Source organism: Pollachius pollachius (genome assembly GCF_949987615.1).
Source record: "Pollachius pollachius genome assembly, chromosome: 18".
In the NCBI taxonomy this organism is placed as follows: domain Eukaryota; kingdom Metazoa; phylum Chordata; class Actinopteri; order Gadiformes; family Gadidae; genus Pollachius; species Pollachius pollachius.
Window position 1 is genome coordinate 17,366,403 of NC_136951.1, and position 12,500 is coordinate 17,378,902.

At 44.1% G+C, this 12,500-nt stretch overlaps 2 protein-coding genes across 2 annotated transcripts in view; both read right to left on the reverse strand.

The window, feature by feature from the left end:
* Positions 1 to 85, reverse strand: part of cntn1b (contactin 1b) — a 22,800-nt gene extending 22,715 nt beyond the window's left edge. The window contains exon 1 of the mRNA XM_079756156.1: positions 17 to 85. The gene's annotated coding sequence lies outside the window, so the exon portion shown is untranslated. The remainder of the gene's footprint in view (positions 1 to 16) is intronic.
* Positions 86 to 4,785: 4,700 nt separating this feature from the next.
* Positions 4,786 to 12,500, reverse strand: part of nrcama (neuronal cell adhesion molecule a) — a gene marked incomplete at its 3' end in the record, with an annotated part of 64,401 nt that continues 56,686 nt past the window's right edge. Inside the window, exons 25-31 of the mRNA XM_079755523.1 lie at positions 12,381 to 12,413; positions 9,936 to 10,004; positions 8,768 to 8,890; positions 7,980 to 8,141; positions 7,097 to 7,228; positions 6,751 to 6,829; positions 4,786 to 5,020 (exon numbers count right to left, since the gene is read on the reverse strand). Of these exons, the coding sequence (XP_079611649.1) occupies positions 4,786 to 5,020; positions 6,751 to 6,829; positions 7,097 to 7,228; positions 7,980 to 8,141; positions 8,768 to 8,890; positions 9,936 to 10,004; positions 12,381 to 12,413 (833 nt within the window). The remainder of the gene's footprint in view (positions 5,021 to 6,750; positions 6,830 to 7,096; positions 7,229 to 7,979; positions 8,142 to 8,767; positions 8,891 to 9,935; positions 10,005 to 12,380; positions 12,414 to 12,500) is intronic.

Below are 12,500 nucleotides of genomic sequence, written 5' to 3' on the forward strand. Positions count from 1 at the left end.
GACTGGCCGTCCTTACCTTGCAGACCGAATAAACGACGATATTAAGACGTTCTCCGCATAGCACATACACCTGTCCCCAAAACACACATCTCCCCCATGGATCCTACCCGGTGTAGGTACGTCCCATGGCTTGAAACTTTTCTATTGGATGAGAGCAGATGATAGGCAGGGATGGGCGGGGTTTGCGTGCGTGGATGCCATTGGTCGAGAAAAGGAAGAAGGATGAGAGCGAGAGAGATGCTGATGCTGCCATCATGTTTCGTATGCATGTTGGACAAACTGAAATCGCCCCAGTGGTAGTGGCTGGACAACGGCAGCAGGACAATTTATTTAAGTATTTTTCCAAAGCTGTGTTCATTCATTGACTTTGAAAATGACCACACACACAAATACACACATACACGCACACACACACACACACACACACACACACACACACACACACACACACGTAGGTTAATCTTTGGATAGGCTTTTGTGGGGTAAAAAGGTCATGTTTATTTTTTTAATCAATTCTTTCACTGTAATGTTCATGTTTTTCTGCACTTGGTGGCATTGTATGTTTGATCGTATATATGTGCTGCATTTAAACCAAAACAATGAAGAGACTATAAACTCACATCGTGAAACCAACATTTATTCCTTTATTTTTAACTTAATTTATAATACAAAATAATTGCAATATATAGTTCAGTAAACCATTTTGGACAGCCTTTCATGCCTCATGTAACTTCAACATTGACCAGAATGTTATACTATATCATATATTATTAGTCTTCACCGGTGACTAAAATATTTTGGGTTCTGGGGCTAATCCACACTCAAGTATGTCTGTTCATATTTCCGTGCATGTGACATCAAATCCCAAACATCTATACGATCTATATTGAACTACCTATGTATTTGACCGTTTTTGTAGTGATTCGTTTTTATATTTCATTTAATTTAATTGAAGTCTCACTCTTAAAGAAATGAATTGTGCCTAACACATATGTGTCTAGAAGTCTAAATGACAATTTGCACTTGTTGTTGGTTATTCATTTATTCAGCCTTTAAATTGGAACAGTGAATACTCTCATTGAGCTATAGTATTGATGGTTGAACGTGTTTCAAAAAGATACATCATATTTAAGAATGCCCATACAGAAAGGGTGCATGAACTGTCAGAGAGAAATGGCACAACACAGGTGTCACATTCTCAAGTAAAATCTCAAGTCTACATTTTGTTAACCCAAAAAACCAAAACAAATCTGAGCTAGCAAAGATTCCTGACAGGTTCATCGAAAAACAGAGAAACGAAAGGAAAATAAAGTTCAGAGAAATCACAGCAAATCAAATGTTGAAAACAATCTGTGTCATGTCACGCAAATGTCATCACTTCCTTTTTCCTTCCTCTCGAAAGAAAAATTATCTGCATATCTTTTTTCGAAGTCGAGGCCATACATTCTCACCTCTGACCTCTCCACTCTCAGTGACCCTTAGGTCAAACTTATCTACCCTCAATTCAAGCCATTATTTACAACCAATTATCTACGCACACACTCAGACACACACACACACGCAGACACACACACACACATACAAAGCTGACACGCTGCAATTTAAAAACTTGATGCAAGTTATGAAAACCGAAAAAATCATGGAAAATGTGAAACTCCTCTCTTAATCAATTGTTTTGTGACAGATAAGATGGCGGTACATCTGAGTTTTTTGGCCTGACTGTTTGACATCCCCGTTGTATTAGACGTGGTTTTATCCATTGGAAATAGAGCAAAACAAAATACGAAAAAAAAAATACTTAACGCACGCTTTGACACCTTTAGCATGCATGTGCTACAATTACACACACACACATACACACGTATACACTCAACCATGCACACGTTCAGTCAGTCCCTCGCTCACACACTTTTTTATTCATTTATATATAAAACTCAGAGTGCTTAGTGTGTACAGTTTCAGTTATGCTTTGAGTCGACGACAGCAAAACAAGTGACAACACACACAGATATACAGGGTTAAATGCATGAACCTATAGTCACCGGGGCACATCACCAAGCCACATTCTCATTCGTATAAATAGGTTAAAAACAACTTTGTTTCCACATTCAGTTAGCATTCCATCGTTACTACATAAGCCCTCTGCTCTCTTCAGCTCTTAAGTGCTTCCCACTAAAGCTCCAATCTGATTGGCTGCTGTACCAGTCTGTCTGTTTGAGTTCCTGTTCCGTTTGGCAGTTACCTGGTGAAGAGAGGGTGGCAGTATTTCAGTCCAGATGGAGGAGGAGAATGGGATAGACTTTGACGACACAAACCTTAGCCCAAAGTTAATGTTTTTTTTATAAATCATGTTTCACCAACACACTTTCTTTCTTTTCTTTTAATCACAATCAGAGATGTTTCCGTTAATGTAGGTTTACAGTTTCGGTTGCTCTTCCAACATGATGTGTACCTATAGTGGCGATGCTGTGAGAATATTATAACTGGGTACCTACTCAGTAATGGGTCTTAATTTATGCAACCACCACCATTGCAAAGCTTTGACATAATCATAATCTCCTATTTATTGACATTAGTAAGAACGCTGTAATCTAAAAACGGAAAACTGTTGAAAGGCTATACAAGGTTCATAAACTAATGTGGTATCCCTCATACATCATTTAAAGACGTCCATTAATGTCCATGAAGTTCATTTGAATAAGCATTAGCTCATATGTTCTGTAAATTCGTTTTGAGCTCTCCCTGAAATCCTGCAAGGGATCAACACAGGGTTTACGAACAATTGATATAGCCTTTCTGGTTTACTTTACAGCGGATGATACTGTTTAGATGCGTGGCTCTGTGATATGTATCTGCGATGATGATGTCCAGGTTTGCCTTGTGTATGAGGAGTTCAACGCTTAATGGATTGATCTCGATGTTCTCTATTTACGAAGGCACTAGAAAACCTTGCCTAGAGGTTCTGTAGAACAGACCCGCCTGAATTTCAGGAAGCTATACTGTATGCACCTGACGCGTACCCTGTTTGCTGCTTCTCGCTCACTGCCGCGAACCCAACCTGTTTTTGGGTGTCGTCGATTAACGTCGCCCTTTAGTTTCCATCCGGCGTCACACCCAGAACACACAGTTGGCGATGGCCGTAGGAAACACAAGTTAGGGCAGCGGCCAGCGGCGGTCATATTTTCATCATTTGTTAGCCGTTAAAATGTTTGCTGCTATTCACACAATTATTTAAAAGAGAAAGAATCGCGAATTGGCAATGATTCGGGCTCTAGATGTAGGCTAGCCAAACAGAAAGTGACGAGAAGTAGATGTCTGGTTGAAAGAAAGACATTGCGAGAAAAAGGAGGGATCCAAAAAAAGGATATGTTTGACGAAGCCTAGCTTAAAACTTGTGTCGTTTGGCTGCTTCGAGTGACAACAGAGAACAGGGTTGGGGGTTAAACTGTTACACCCAGGGGTGAAGTTGTGTTAAAATGCATATTCCTGATCTCGATTAGTCCATATACACACCTCTTCTACTACATTTAAAGAAATGTGTGTACAAAAAAAACGTCTCAACGTTTGAAAGACGCGCAATGCTAATTCCTCTTTTGAGTTATCTTTTGAGAAATGTTTACAAAGATGCTACTGCCAATTCTTTGCCTTTACAGTACCTTGTATAATACTTTTGACCATTCAAAGAAAGAAAATAACTACGAGAAAGGCAATAAAGAGTTGCTGGTAGACGTGCACTTAGGCGTACAGTCTTAGGATGCCATAAAATCTCTCGACAATTGACACAAGTTTCAGTTTTTTCTCTTTGCGAACAAATGCGTAGTACAAAGGTGACGATGACAAAGTCCATGCAGTGGGCCATGAGTGGGTGGTGGACTATAATTCAACTGGCTGGAGGGTCACATAATTCACTTAATTCTGGGATATTGAGATACATCATGTTTTATATATATATATATATATATATATATATATATATATATTCATGATTTTTCCAAATGCAGTCAAACTGCACAGACACCCACACAGCAATACATTAACGTAATTCCGACTACTCGTGCTCGGCTTGACTGATTGGTCGATCGGTGGGGACGCCCCTCTGCTACATTCCAACTGCTTTTTTTTTTTCCCATATTGCTTTCCGCCTTTCTCCTCTCGGCCCTCTGAGGCTCGGTCATTGCGAGGCAAGAGTTTGTATCAAACATCCACTCCTCTCCATCTCTACTTTGACTGCTCACGTGAAGGGGTGTGGGGGGGTGTTTGAGTACGCACCGGGGAGGAGCGTTGGGTTGCCAGGGGTGACGGGAGGAGCGAGAGAGCAGGGGGTGGGGGGGGTCGGTACGGTGGATTGAATAGCATAGCGACGGGTAGCCGAGTCCACGGTCGCAAATCGGTTGCGGTAGCTCCTCGCTGCCTCCTGGAAGCAACCGGCGTAGGGGAACGGAAATGGCGCGCGGGGTGGAAGCCCGGGGGGCGGGGCAGGTGGTGAGGGGTGGTGGAGGTGGAGGTGCACGGGGGGAGGACTTGAGCGGGGGTGCGTTTACACCACAGTGACTGCCACGAGCTGAAACTGGTCATCACACGAAAGGAAAATAAAGAACCCGCGCGGACCGACGACGATGGCGACTCGGACCATTTTTCGCCGCACACAAGTCGCGAGCCAACGGCGGAGAAAGTCAACCCTCCGATGGAACCCCCCCCCCCCCCCCTTGCTAACCAGCACCCCCTCCTTCCCACACCCCCTCCCCCCCCCCCCCCTCACGTTTTCCCGCCTTTTTCCCTCCCCGGCTAGATGAAGGAGTTCATGGCGTTGACGGGCGACGGCGCCTCGGAGCTCTCGTTGCCCTCGTGCGTGTCCTTCTCCTTCTTGCCGCTGTACTGGCCGATGAAGGAGCCGTCCTCGTTGAACTGCCCGTCGCCGCCCTCGCCGTAGTCCACCAGGCTGTCGTCGCTCTCGTCGCGCCGCACCGTGCCGTTGGACGCCGTGCGGCTGCCCTTCAGTGGCTTGTGGTCCTCCGTGTCGCTAACGGAAGAGGGGGGGAGAGAGTGGCAAGTTAGGAAGGCGTTTTTGGGGGATGGTTTTTGGAGAGAGGGTATAAGACGGCAGTGGTCAGTAACCTGGGTGTGTGTGGGGGGTCACTTGATCTGCACTCTATCCAGTTCTTTATACATTCTTTATATGTTTTGTTTTTTTACTTGTTTGTTTTCTTGAGCTACTTCAATGTGGATGTTTGTTTGCTTTTTATATTTTTTTATTGATTGTAAGTCGCTTTGAATAAAAGTGACTTCTAATTACTAAATGGTTGCTCATGCATAGAAACTTTTAGATCGTACAAATCCACCTAATGTACAATTTTACATGATCTGAAGTTGTTTTTTTATATTGTATAATGTACAATTTGACAATGTAAATTATGCAATTTTACATTGTACATTAGGTCTTTAGGTCAATTAGCAGAAGCTTTAATCCAACGTGACTTAGTGTTTTCTGTTGTTCATTCTCCTGGGATTTAAACCTAAAGCCTTCGGGCTGTGAGTCAAACACTCAAATAGACTGCCTTGCCCCCTAAACTTCATAAATACATATATCGTACATCCATTTCTACAGGTTGCAATGTATCCACATTCATATTCTGAGTTTGCTCTGTGTTCCTGTTTTAATCCAGGGTGCGTGACCATTGCTAATGATGTTGAACACTTCTAAAACATGCTGGGCATACTCATTCATACCTACAATCTAAATGCATCTCCTACGGTCAGTCAGTCAAAATGCATTGAATCTACACAGTTAAAACTGAAAGTTATCCGAAATACAACTTCGAAGATCGAGCAGGCCAGAGTGTTAATCTAATGTTGTTGTTAAGGTGTTGCGTTCTAAATGACAAAGCTGAAGTGTCCTATTTACAGTAATGCATCACTAATGCACTTAAAGAGGCAGATATTCAGGAGATACAGATCCACACCGGCCTCGAGCCGGGAGGAGACTGTATTGGGTTGCGACGAACTGCATGCTAGTTTGGCACATCCAATCCTTACCTTTCTATTGACCTATGTCGACCGAAAATAAAAAAACAACACAAAAGAAAACACAAAAAAAAACATGATGGACAGGAAGACACATAAAAAGCCATTGTGGACGCACATAGCTTGTGATTATGTCTATTTAAGTGTGCGTCAGCCTTACAATAGACATCAGTAGCACGCTGAACACACACAAACAGCGAAATAAAGAATGCACACTTTGACGGCAATACACACATAAAAATAATATTTGACAAGGAAAAAGCATTTTGCATGCAAAAGACAACTGTAAAATGATTCAATGTAAGAGGAAAGTAGCCTGGTTCATAGATGCCCCGTGTTTCAATGCAATTTCAAAAATAAAGGGACATTGGTTTTGAAACAAAAAACGTTGCCCGGTTAATAGCGTCTGGCAGTGACGGGTTCGTAGTTTGTTATATGCAGAGTAATTCACTATCAGATTGGGTTTGTGATTAACACAGCCTTCTGGTCAAAGCTATAAAATAATAACATATTTTTATTTACATCATTAAACTGTTCAAGACCAAGATCTTGATTTGTTTTTCTCTGCTCTGCTATGAGAGCACAATGATCAATTTTTGTAACCCTAGCCTCATCTCTGTCGTTTTCACAGAACAGCCAGATGGCCTGATGTAATTATCTCCATTCTGGTAAACATTGTAATAAATGTTTACTCCTACAGTATGCTCTGTACTCCTCCTCCACCCTCACCTGTACTCTCCAAACGTGCCATCATCCTCCTTCATTGGCTGGATCTCAGGGTCTTGGTGAGCCTCCTCTTTCTCTTTCACTGGGGATCACGATACAAAATCAAACTTTATCCGCACACATCACTGTAGTACAACAAACAACGCTAAGGCAGGACGAGACGAGGAAACCGTGTTCATAGAGGACTCTTAAAACACAAGCATTTCAGACAATGTTACATAGGAAGTTCCTTCATAAAAATGTGAATGCGGTAGGATTCAAGAGCTTAAATTTGATTGTCATTTGTTAGAGTTACAATCAAATTAATTCTTTCTTTATTCACCTCTCTCTCTCCCTGTCTCTCTCTCACCTGGGTATTTCCCTCCCTTGTTCCTCTTGATGAAGCAGACGATGAGGAGGACGAGGATGAGCAGGGCGATGGCGCACATCAGCCCGATGAACCAGCCCTGCGTGGCAATGTCCACCTGCCGGTTGGCCACAGCTGGTGAGGGAGACATAGAGAGCAAGAGAGAGAGAGAGAGAGAGAGAGAGAGAGAGAGAGAGAGAGAGAGAGAGAGAGAGAGAGAGAGAGAGACCACAAACCAGAAAAGATTAGAGTAGGGTCAGGGACATAGCGACAAAGCCCACAGAGAGAGAGAGAGAGAGAGAGAGAGAGAGAGAGAGAGAGAGAGAGAGAGAGAGAGAGAGAATATACAATGTTATGCAATGTCTACTTGACAACTGTTGACGGAAAATTGTTAAAAAGTTAATGTCTATAAGCTGTAAGAGATGAGGGTTAAAGGGAAGAAATATATTAACCATGAACTTGAGTTTGGAGTAACTCAAAGTAAATATGCATGGATTCCCTCAATGTGTTACAGGACGAATACAAATTAATTAATACACAAAAGCAAATGAGTATGAATGGGATTTCCGCACCACATCCATCCATTTGCATGCACACAAGTACTAACTCACACAAGGCAACAATGAAAAAGCCACAAACCAAAGCAACAAAAATCGAACATCTCGGTCAACTCATTCATATTTTTTGCGTATCGGATGAGAAAAAAAATCACATGTGGAGAACGCAGATGGCGCACCGAAAACAATGAAACTGAAACCAAAACCAAAAACCTGAACAAAACCCATTCAACAACCACAAACAGCGGATGAAGAAGCAGCGACGACAACGACTACCGGCGGAGTGTGGTGGAGCTGAATCTAACAGGGGTGGAGGCATGCAGCCTCACCTGGTACCGAGACCAGCTCCTCCTCTGTGCTGTGGACCATGGAGTTCGTCACCGGGTCCCTAGCTACCACACGCACCTTATAGGACGCCCCTGGCTTCAAGCCCTTTATCGTGAACGAATGGGCGGAGCTATTGACCGCCTCCCTTTTCCACTCCTCTTTACCTGGGGAGTGGGCGTGGCCAGAAGAAGACGAATGGCAGGTCAGGTGGGAGTGATGAAGGTAATTATGGGAATTATTTTTGATGTATTGAGTGGTTTGTGACATATAAAGGCGAACGTTTTTTACGTTTTAATCGCTTACAGAATCAGTTTTAATATTAAAGGTTGTATCAGTGACTCAAGGCCTAAACGTTAATGATCACATTCATCTGATCTTTCCTCACGATCTGCTAGCTGCCCGTTCAATAAGCAGGCCTTCAAAAAAACGCGTCTCTGTAGGCAGCCTATGCTCTGAGATCGTACACAAAATCAAATGGCACTACCAACCACTCAAAACCAAAATAAATAGTGTTCCGACCAATCACCGACAAGGGGTGGGTGTTGTGGGGTTTTGCGCTGCGTTCACGATCGTTTTTACTGGATGCACGAAACACGGAAGGGAGGTGCGAGCTGGCTCCGTTTGTTTGGGACCTCGCTTCAAATACCAACAGACGTGACGTCACCCAACATCGCTGATACAACCTTTGAGCAGTGTTTACGCATCATGGGAACTAGACACCAGACCAAAATAAACGATTTTGGAACTGAGGAAATTCATGCGTATATTCCAGGACGGGTGCGAGTCTTACTGTGTTCCACAGTGTACTCCACAAATATATTCCTAGGTTGTCCAAAGTACTCCCAACTGAGCACGGCGCCGTCCTCCGACGCCGTGGCGTTGAGCGGGCCAAACACGGGACCCGGTGGACGCACTAAGCACACAGGACACAAAACACCAACCGCTTTATCCCCCTGTATACAGTATGTAGCTTACTGTACGCATTACACCAACCAATTACTGCATGTTGATGGATGAACATCAGACCTGTTGATTCTATGGTTCATGTTTGGGAGTTTGGCTGCCCCAATATTTTTATAATATAAATACATTTCATTCAATGAAAATGCAGGTTGATAAAGATCTTTTTCAAGAGTCAGCTATGCACTTATTAAAAAAGTAGGAAGTAGTGGGCAGAATATCGAAATATCGATTAGCAGTGGCTGATCAATGAATACAAATAAACTAAATGCCAAAAATGTAATAAGCTTTTATCTTCATAAATCTGGTTTGCGATGTGATGTATGATGTGACTTACAGACATCTCTTCGACCCTTTCATTTGGATAGAAACCAGGACATAATTTTAGTTAGTTAGCAAGTATAAGTGCTAACCCACTTTCATAAGGTGGGCCATTTGTGTGAGAACAATTCTACAGTTTCAACCAGTTTAAACACATTTTGACAGTACATTGCAGCAGATCTTCTAAATCATCCTTGCACCTTGATTCGAATGAATCATTGATTAGTTACTAGAAAATTCAATGCTGTATCAAATGACGATAGACACAAATACTATAAGAATATAAAAAGGTAATTGCGGCATTAAATGGGGTTGTGGGACAGGGGGAAAAGGTCATAGGTCAAATATGGATGGGGGGGTGAGGAGTCTGATGGTGGGGTGAGGGGTGTAATGGATGTTATGGTGGGGTGAGGGTTTTGATGGTGGGGTGAGGGGTGTTATGGTGGGGTGAGGGTTTTGATGGTGGGGTGAGGGGTGTTATGGTGGGGTGAGGGTTTTGATGGTGGGGTGAGGGGTGTTATGGTGGGGTGAGGGTTATGGGGGGGGGGGGGGGGGGGGTGAGGGGTGTGATACCGGGGTGGTTTGGTAGTGAGTCAGGGGTTAGCAGATTGGGAGGTCCAGGTTGGTGTGAGGGGGTGAGGGGGGGAGGGTAGGGAGGGTAGGGGGAGTGCTTGTACCCTTGAGGACGGGGGGGCGTGTTGTCGGGGTGAAGGGGGAGGGGGTCGGCAGTGGGGGCTCGGTGGGGCCTGGAAGGAACACGGAGAAGAGGGAGACAGCAGGGGGTCCACACCGTTACCACGGCGACGGACCCGGCAAACAACAACACATCGACAGCGTACCGCACCAGCCACCGTTTGAACTGTAGTAGCACTTTTAGGATTTTTCGAGTCAAAGCCGCTAGCTTGCATGCTAACGTTGCATGCTAACTTAGCATGCTAACGTAGCACAATGCATGACAAAGCCCCGATGTTTGGTCCATTGTGGTCCGTTTGGACCCACTTAAAGGACAATACCGGTCTGTGGTTAAAAAACATTGTAGCCTTCTCTCCTGGCCTCTCCAAAAAATCCTTTAAAGATCCCATGGCATGAAAATTTCAGTATGAAAGTATGAAAAAATGTCTAACATTACTATGAGTTCCCCTAGCCTACCTATGCTCCCCCAGTAGCTAGAAATTTCGTTGGGTGTAAAACGAGCACTAGGCATTCTGCTCCGCCTTTGGAAAAACTAAGCTCAGACGCGCCATTTTGGAATTCTCCCCGTATGTCGTCACAAGGGGAGATGCCACCTCCCCTTTCTCTGCCTTGCCAGCCCAGAGAATTTGGCCAATGAGATACGACCGTGCGAGTGCAACTGTGTGTGTGTTTGTGTGTGTGTGTGTGTGTGTGTGTGTGTGTGTGTGTGTGTGTGTGTGTGTGTGTGTGTGTGTGTGTGTGTGTGTGTGATAACACACATTGTAACGCAATTGTTCTAAACTTCTTTGTTATTTGGATAACCGTTCTGCTGTTGGTGCATGGCACGTCGGACTCTGGTCTCTGGTATTTCCACAACGAGACTCGTAGTGGGGGTTATCTCAGCCATGGTTGAGAATGAAATGGGGGAAAGGAACTTTGGCTTTGACTCCCTGAAGTACATGAACCACGACATGAGGAGAGGAGAAAGGGATTGTTTTGCGAATACGAATGTCTCCCGCTTGAGCCCCGCTTCCGGCTGCCCGCTGCCGAGGGACCACCGCCACGGCGCAGCCCGCTGCAGGAGGCGGTGGTTCCTCGGCAGCGAGGCTCCGGCAGGAGACAACCGCGGGCAACAATCCCTTTCTCCTCCATGTCGTAGTTCAGTCTACTTCAGATTGATGTGGACGTGGAAGAACCAGAGACGTCGGAGAACCTGACGCAGTCGTTTGAGATTCATAGTATCGTCTGGAGGCTCAGACAGCTTTTGGCCGTGATAATATATATAATATGATATAGATATCTATGTATAATATGATGAATATGATCTAGAATATTTACAGAACACGGCCAAAGTTGGTGTGCGCCTCGCCATTGCGATACATCCACTGTAAACAGAGCGCATGGTACCGTGGCCACAAGCTGCTCAGGGCCACACCCCCACCCTCCTCCTTGACCTGCCTCTCTCCTCCTCATTTGCATTAAAGCTACAGACACCGAAACCGAGCGTTTGGGGAAAGTTCAATGTGCAACTGGCTCGTAGTGGTGGTAATTCTGCACTGCGGCTGAATTTCGGGAACGTCTTCAAATGCTCTGTTTGGGGCCCACTAATATCTATTTTAAAGCTTCCATGAAGGAGCATGCCATGGGACCTTTAACGATATAATTTGTCAGTGTTAGTTTGTTGTACCCATTCTGTTGGAGAGCGTTTAACGTGCGCCGCCTGCCACGAATTACAATAATGGCAAAATACTTTGTTCTTTGCGATAAGAGTGTTTCCATGGCGATTCACTGCTATGCTTTGTGGATTCCAATTATAAATTGCAATTGTTGACATTCGTGGCAGGCGCGCACGCTAAATTATCCTCTGTTCCTTTAATTCTCTTTTGAGTTATTTTGCCAATTTACACTGTAAACAGATGTTTTAGTGAAGCGAGGAGAGACATTCTGTGATTTGATCACCAGGGCATTGTCCTTGAGATAGCGTTGCATGCCCTGTTTCTTGTAGAGCCACCTATATCATCACATTTTCAAAAATATACAGTTCTGTATACATATAAATTACATTGTTTATTGTGAACCTGAAACTGAAGCAGGCGCAAGCATCAAAGCATGCCTTTACATTAAGTCTTACTGTATCTTCAATTCATTTTAAGGAGGAAAATAGAAAGGACCGGGACTTCACACAACCAAAAATAGAACAGGCAAGGTTTGAACTGGATTCATGCCAGGATGAAGCTAGCTATTATCGTACTACACAGGCAAGGACTTATTTATTTATAAGGCTATCGGAGACAATCAGGGCTGCTTGAAAGACGAAACAGTCCCGATCGGACATGAGGGAGGCATGCAGGCATGCTAGGTTTAGTTATAGCGGTTCTACAGACTTGTTCATCTTTGAAATGGTTAGAAAGTGGACATGCAAGCTAGCCTAGAGGGACTCCTTGTTTTACCTTGGCCCGGTTCAACAGTGGGCAGCAAGGGAGCTTCAGAAACAAGGGAACAAAGGTAGAGAAACAGTAAGATGTGAAGGCGAAAGGGAGTGAGAAAGAGTTTAGAAAAGTCAGTGTGTC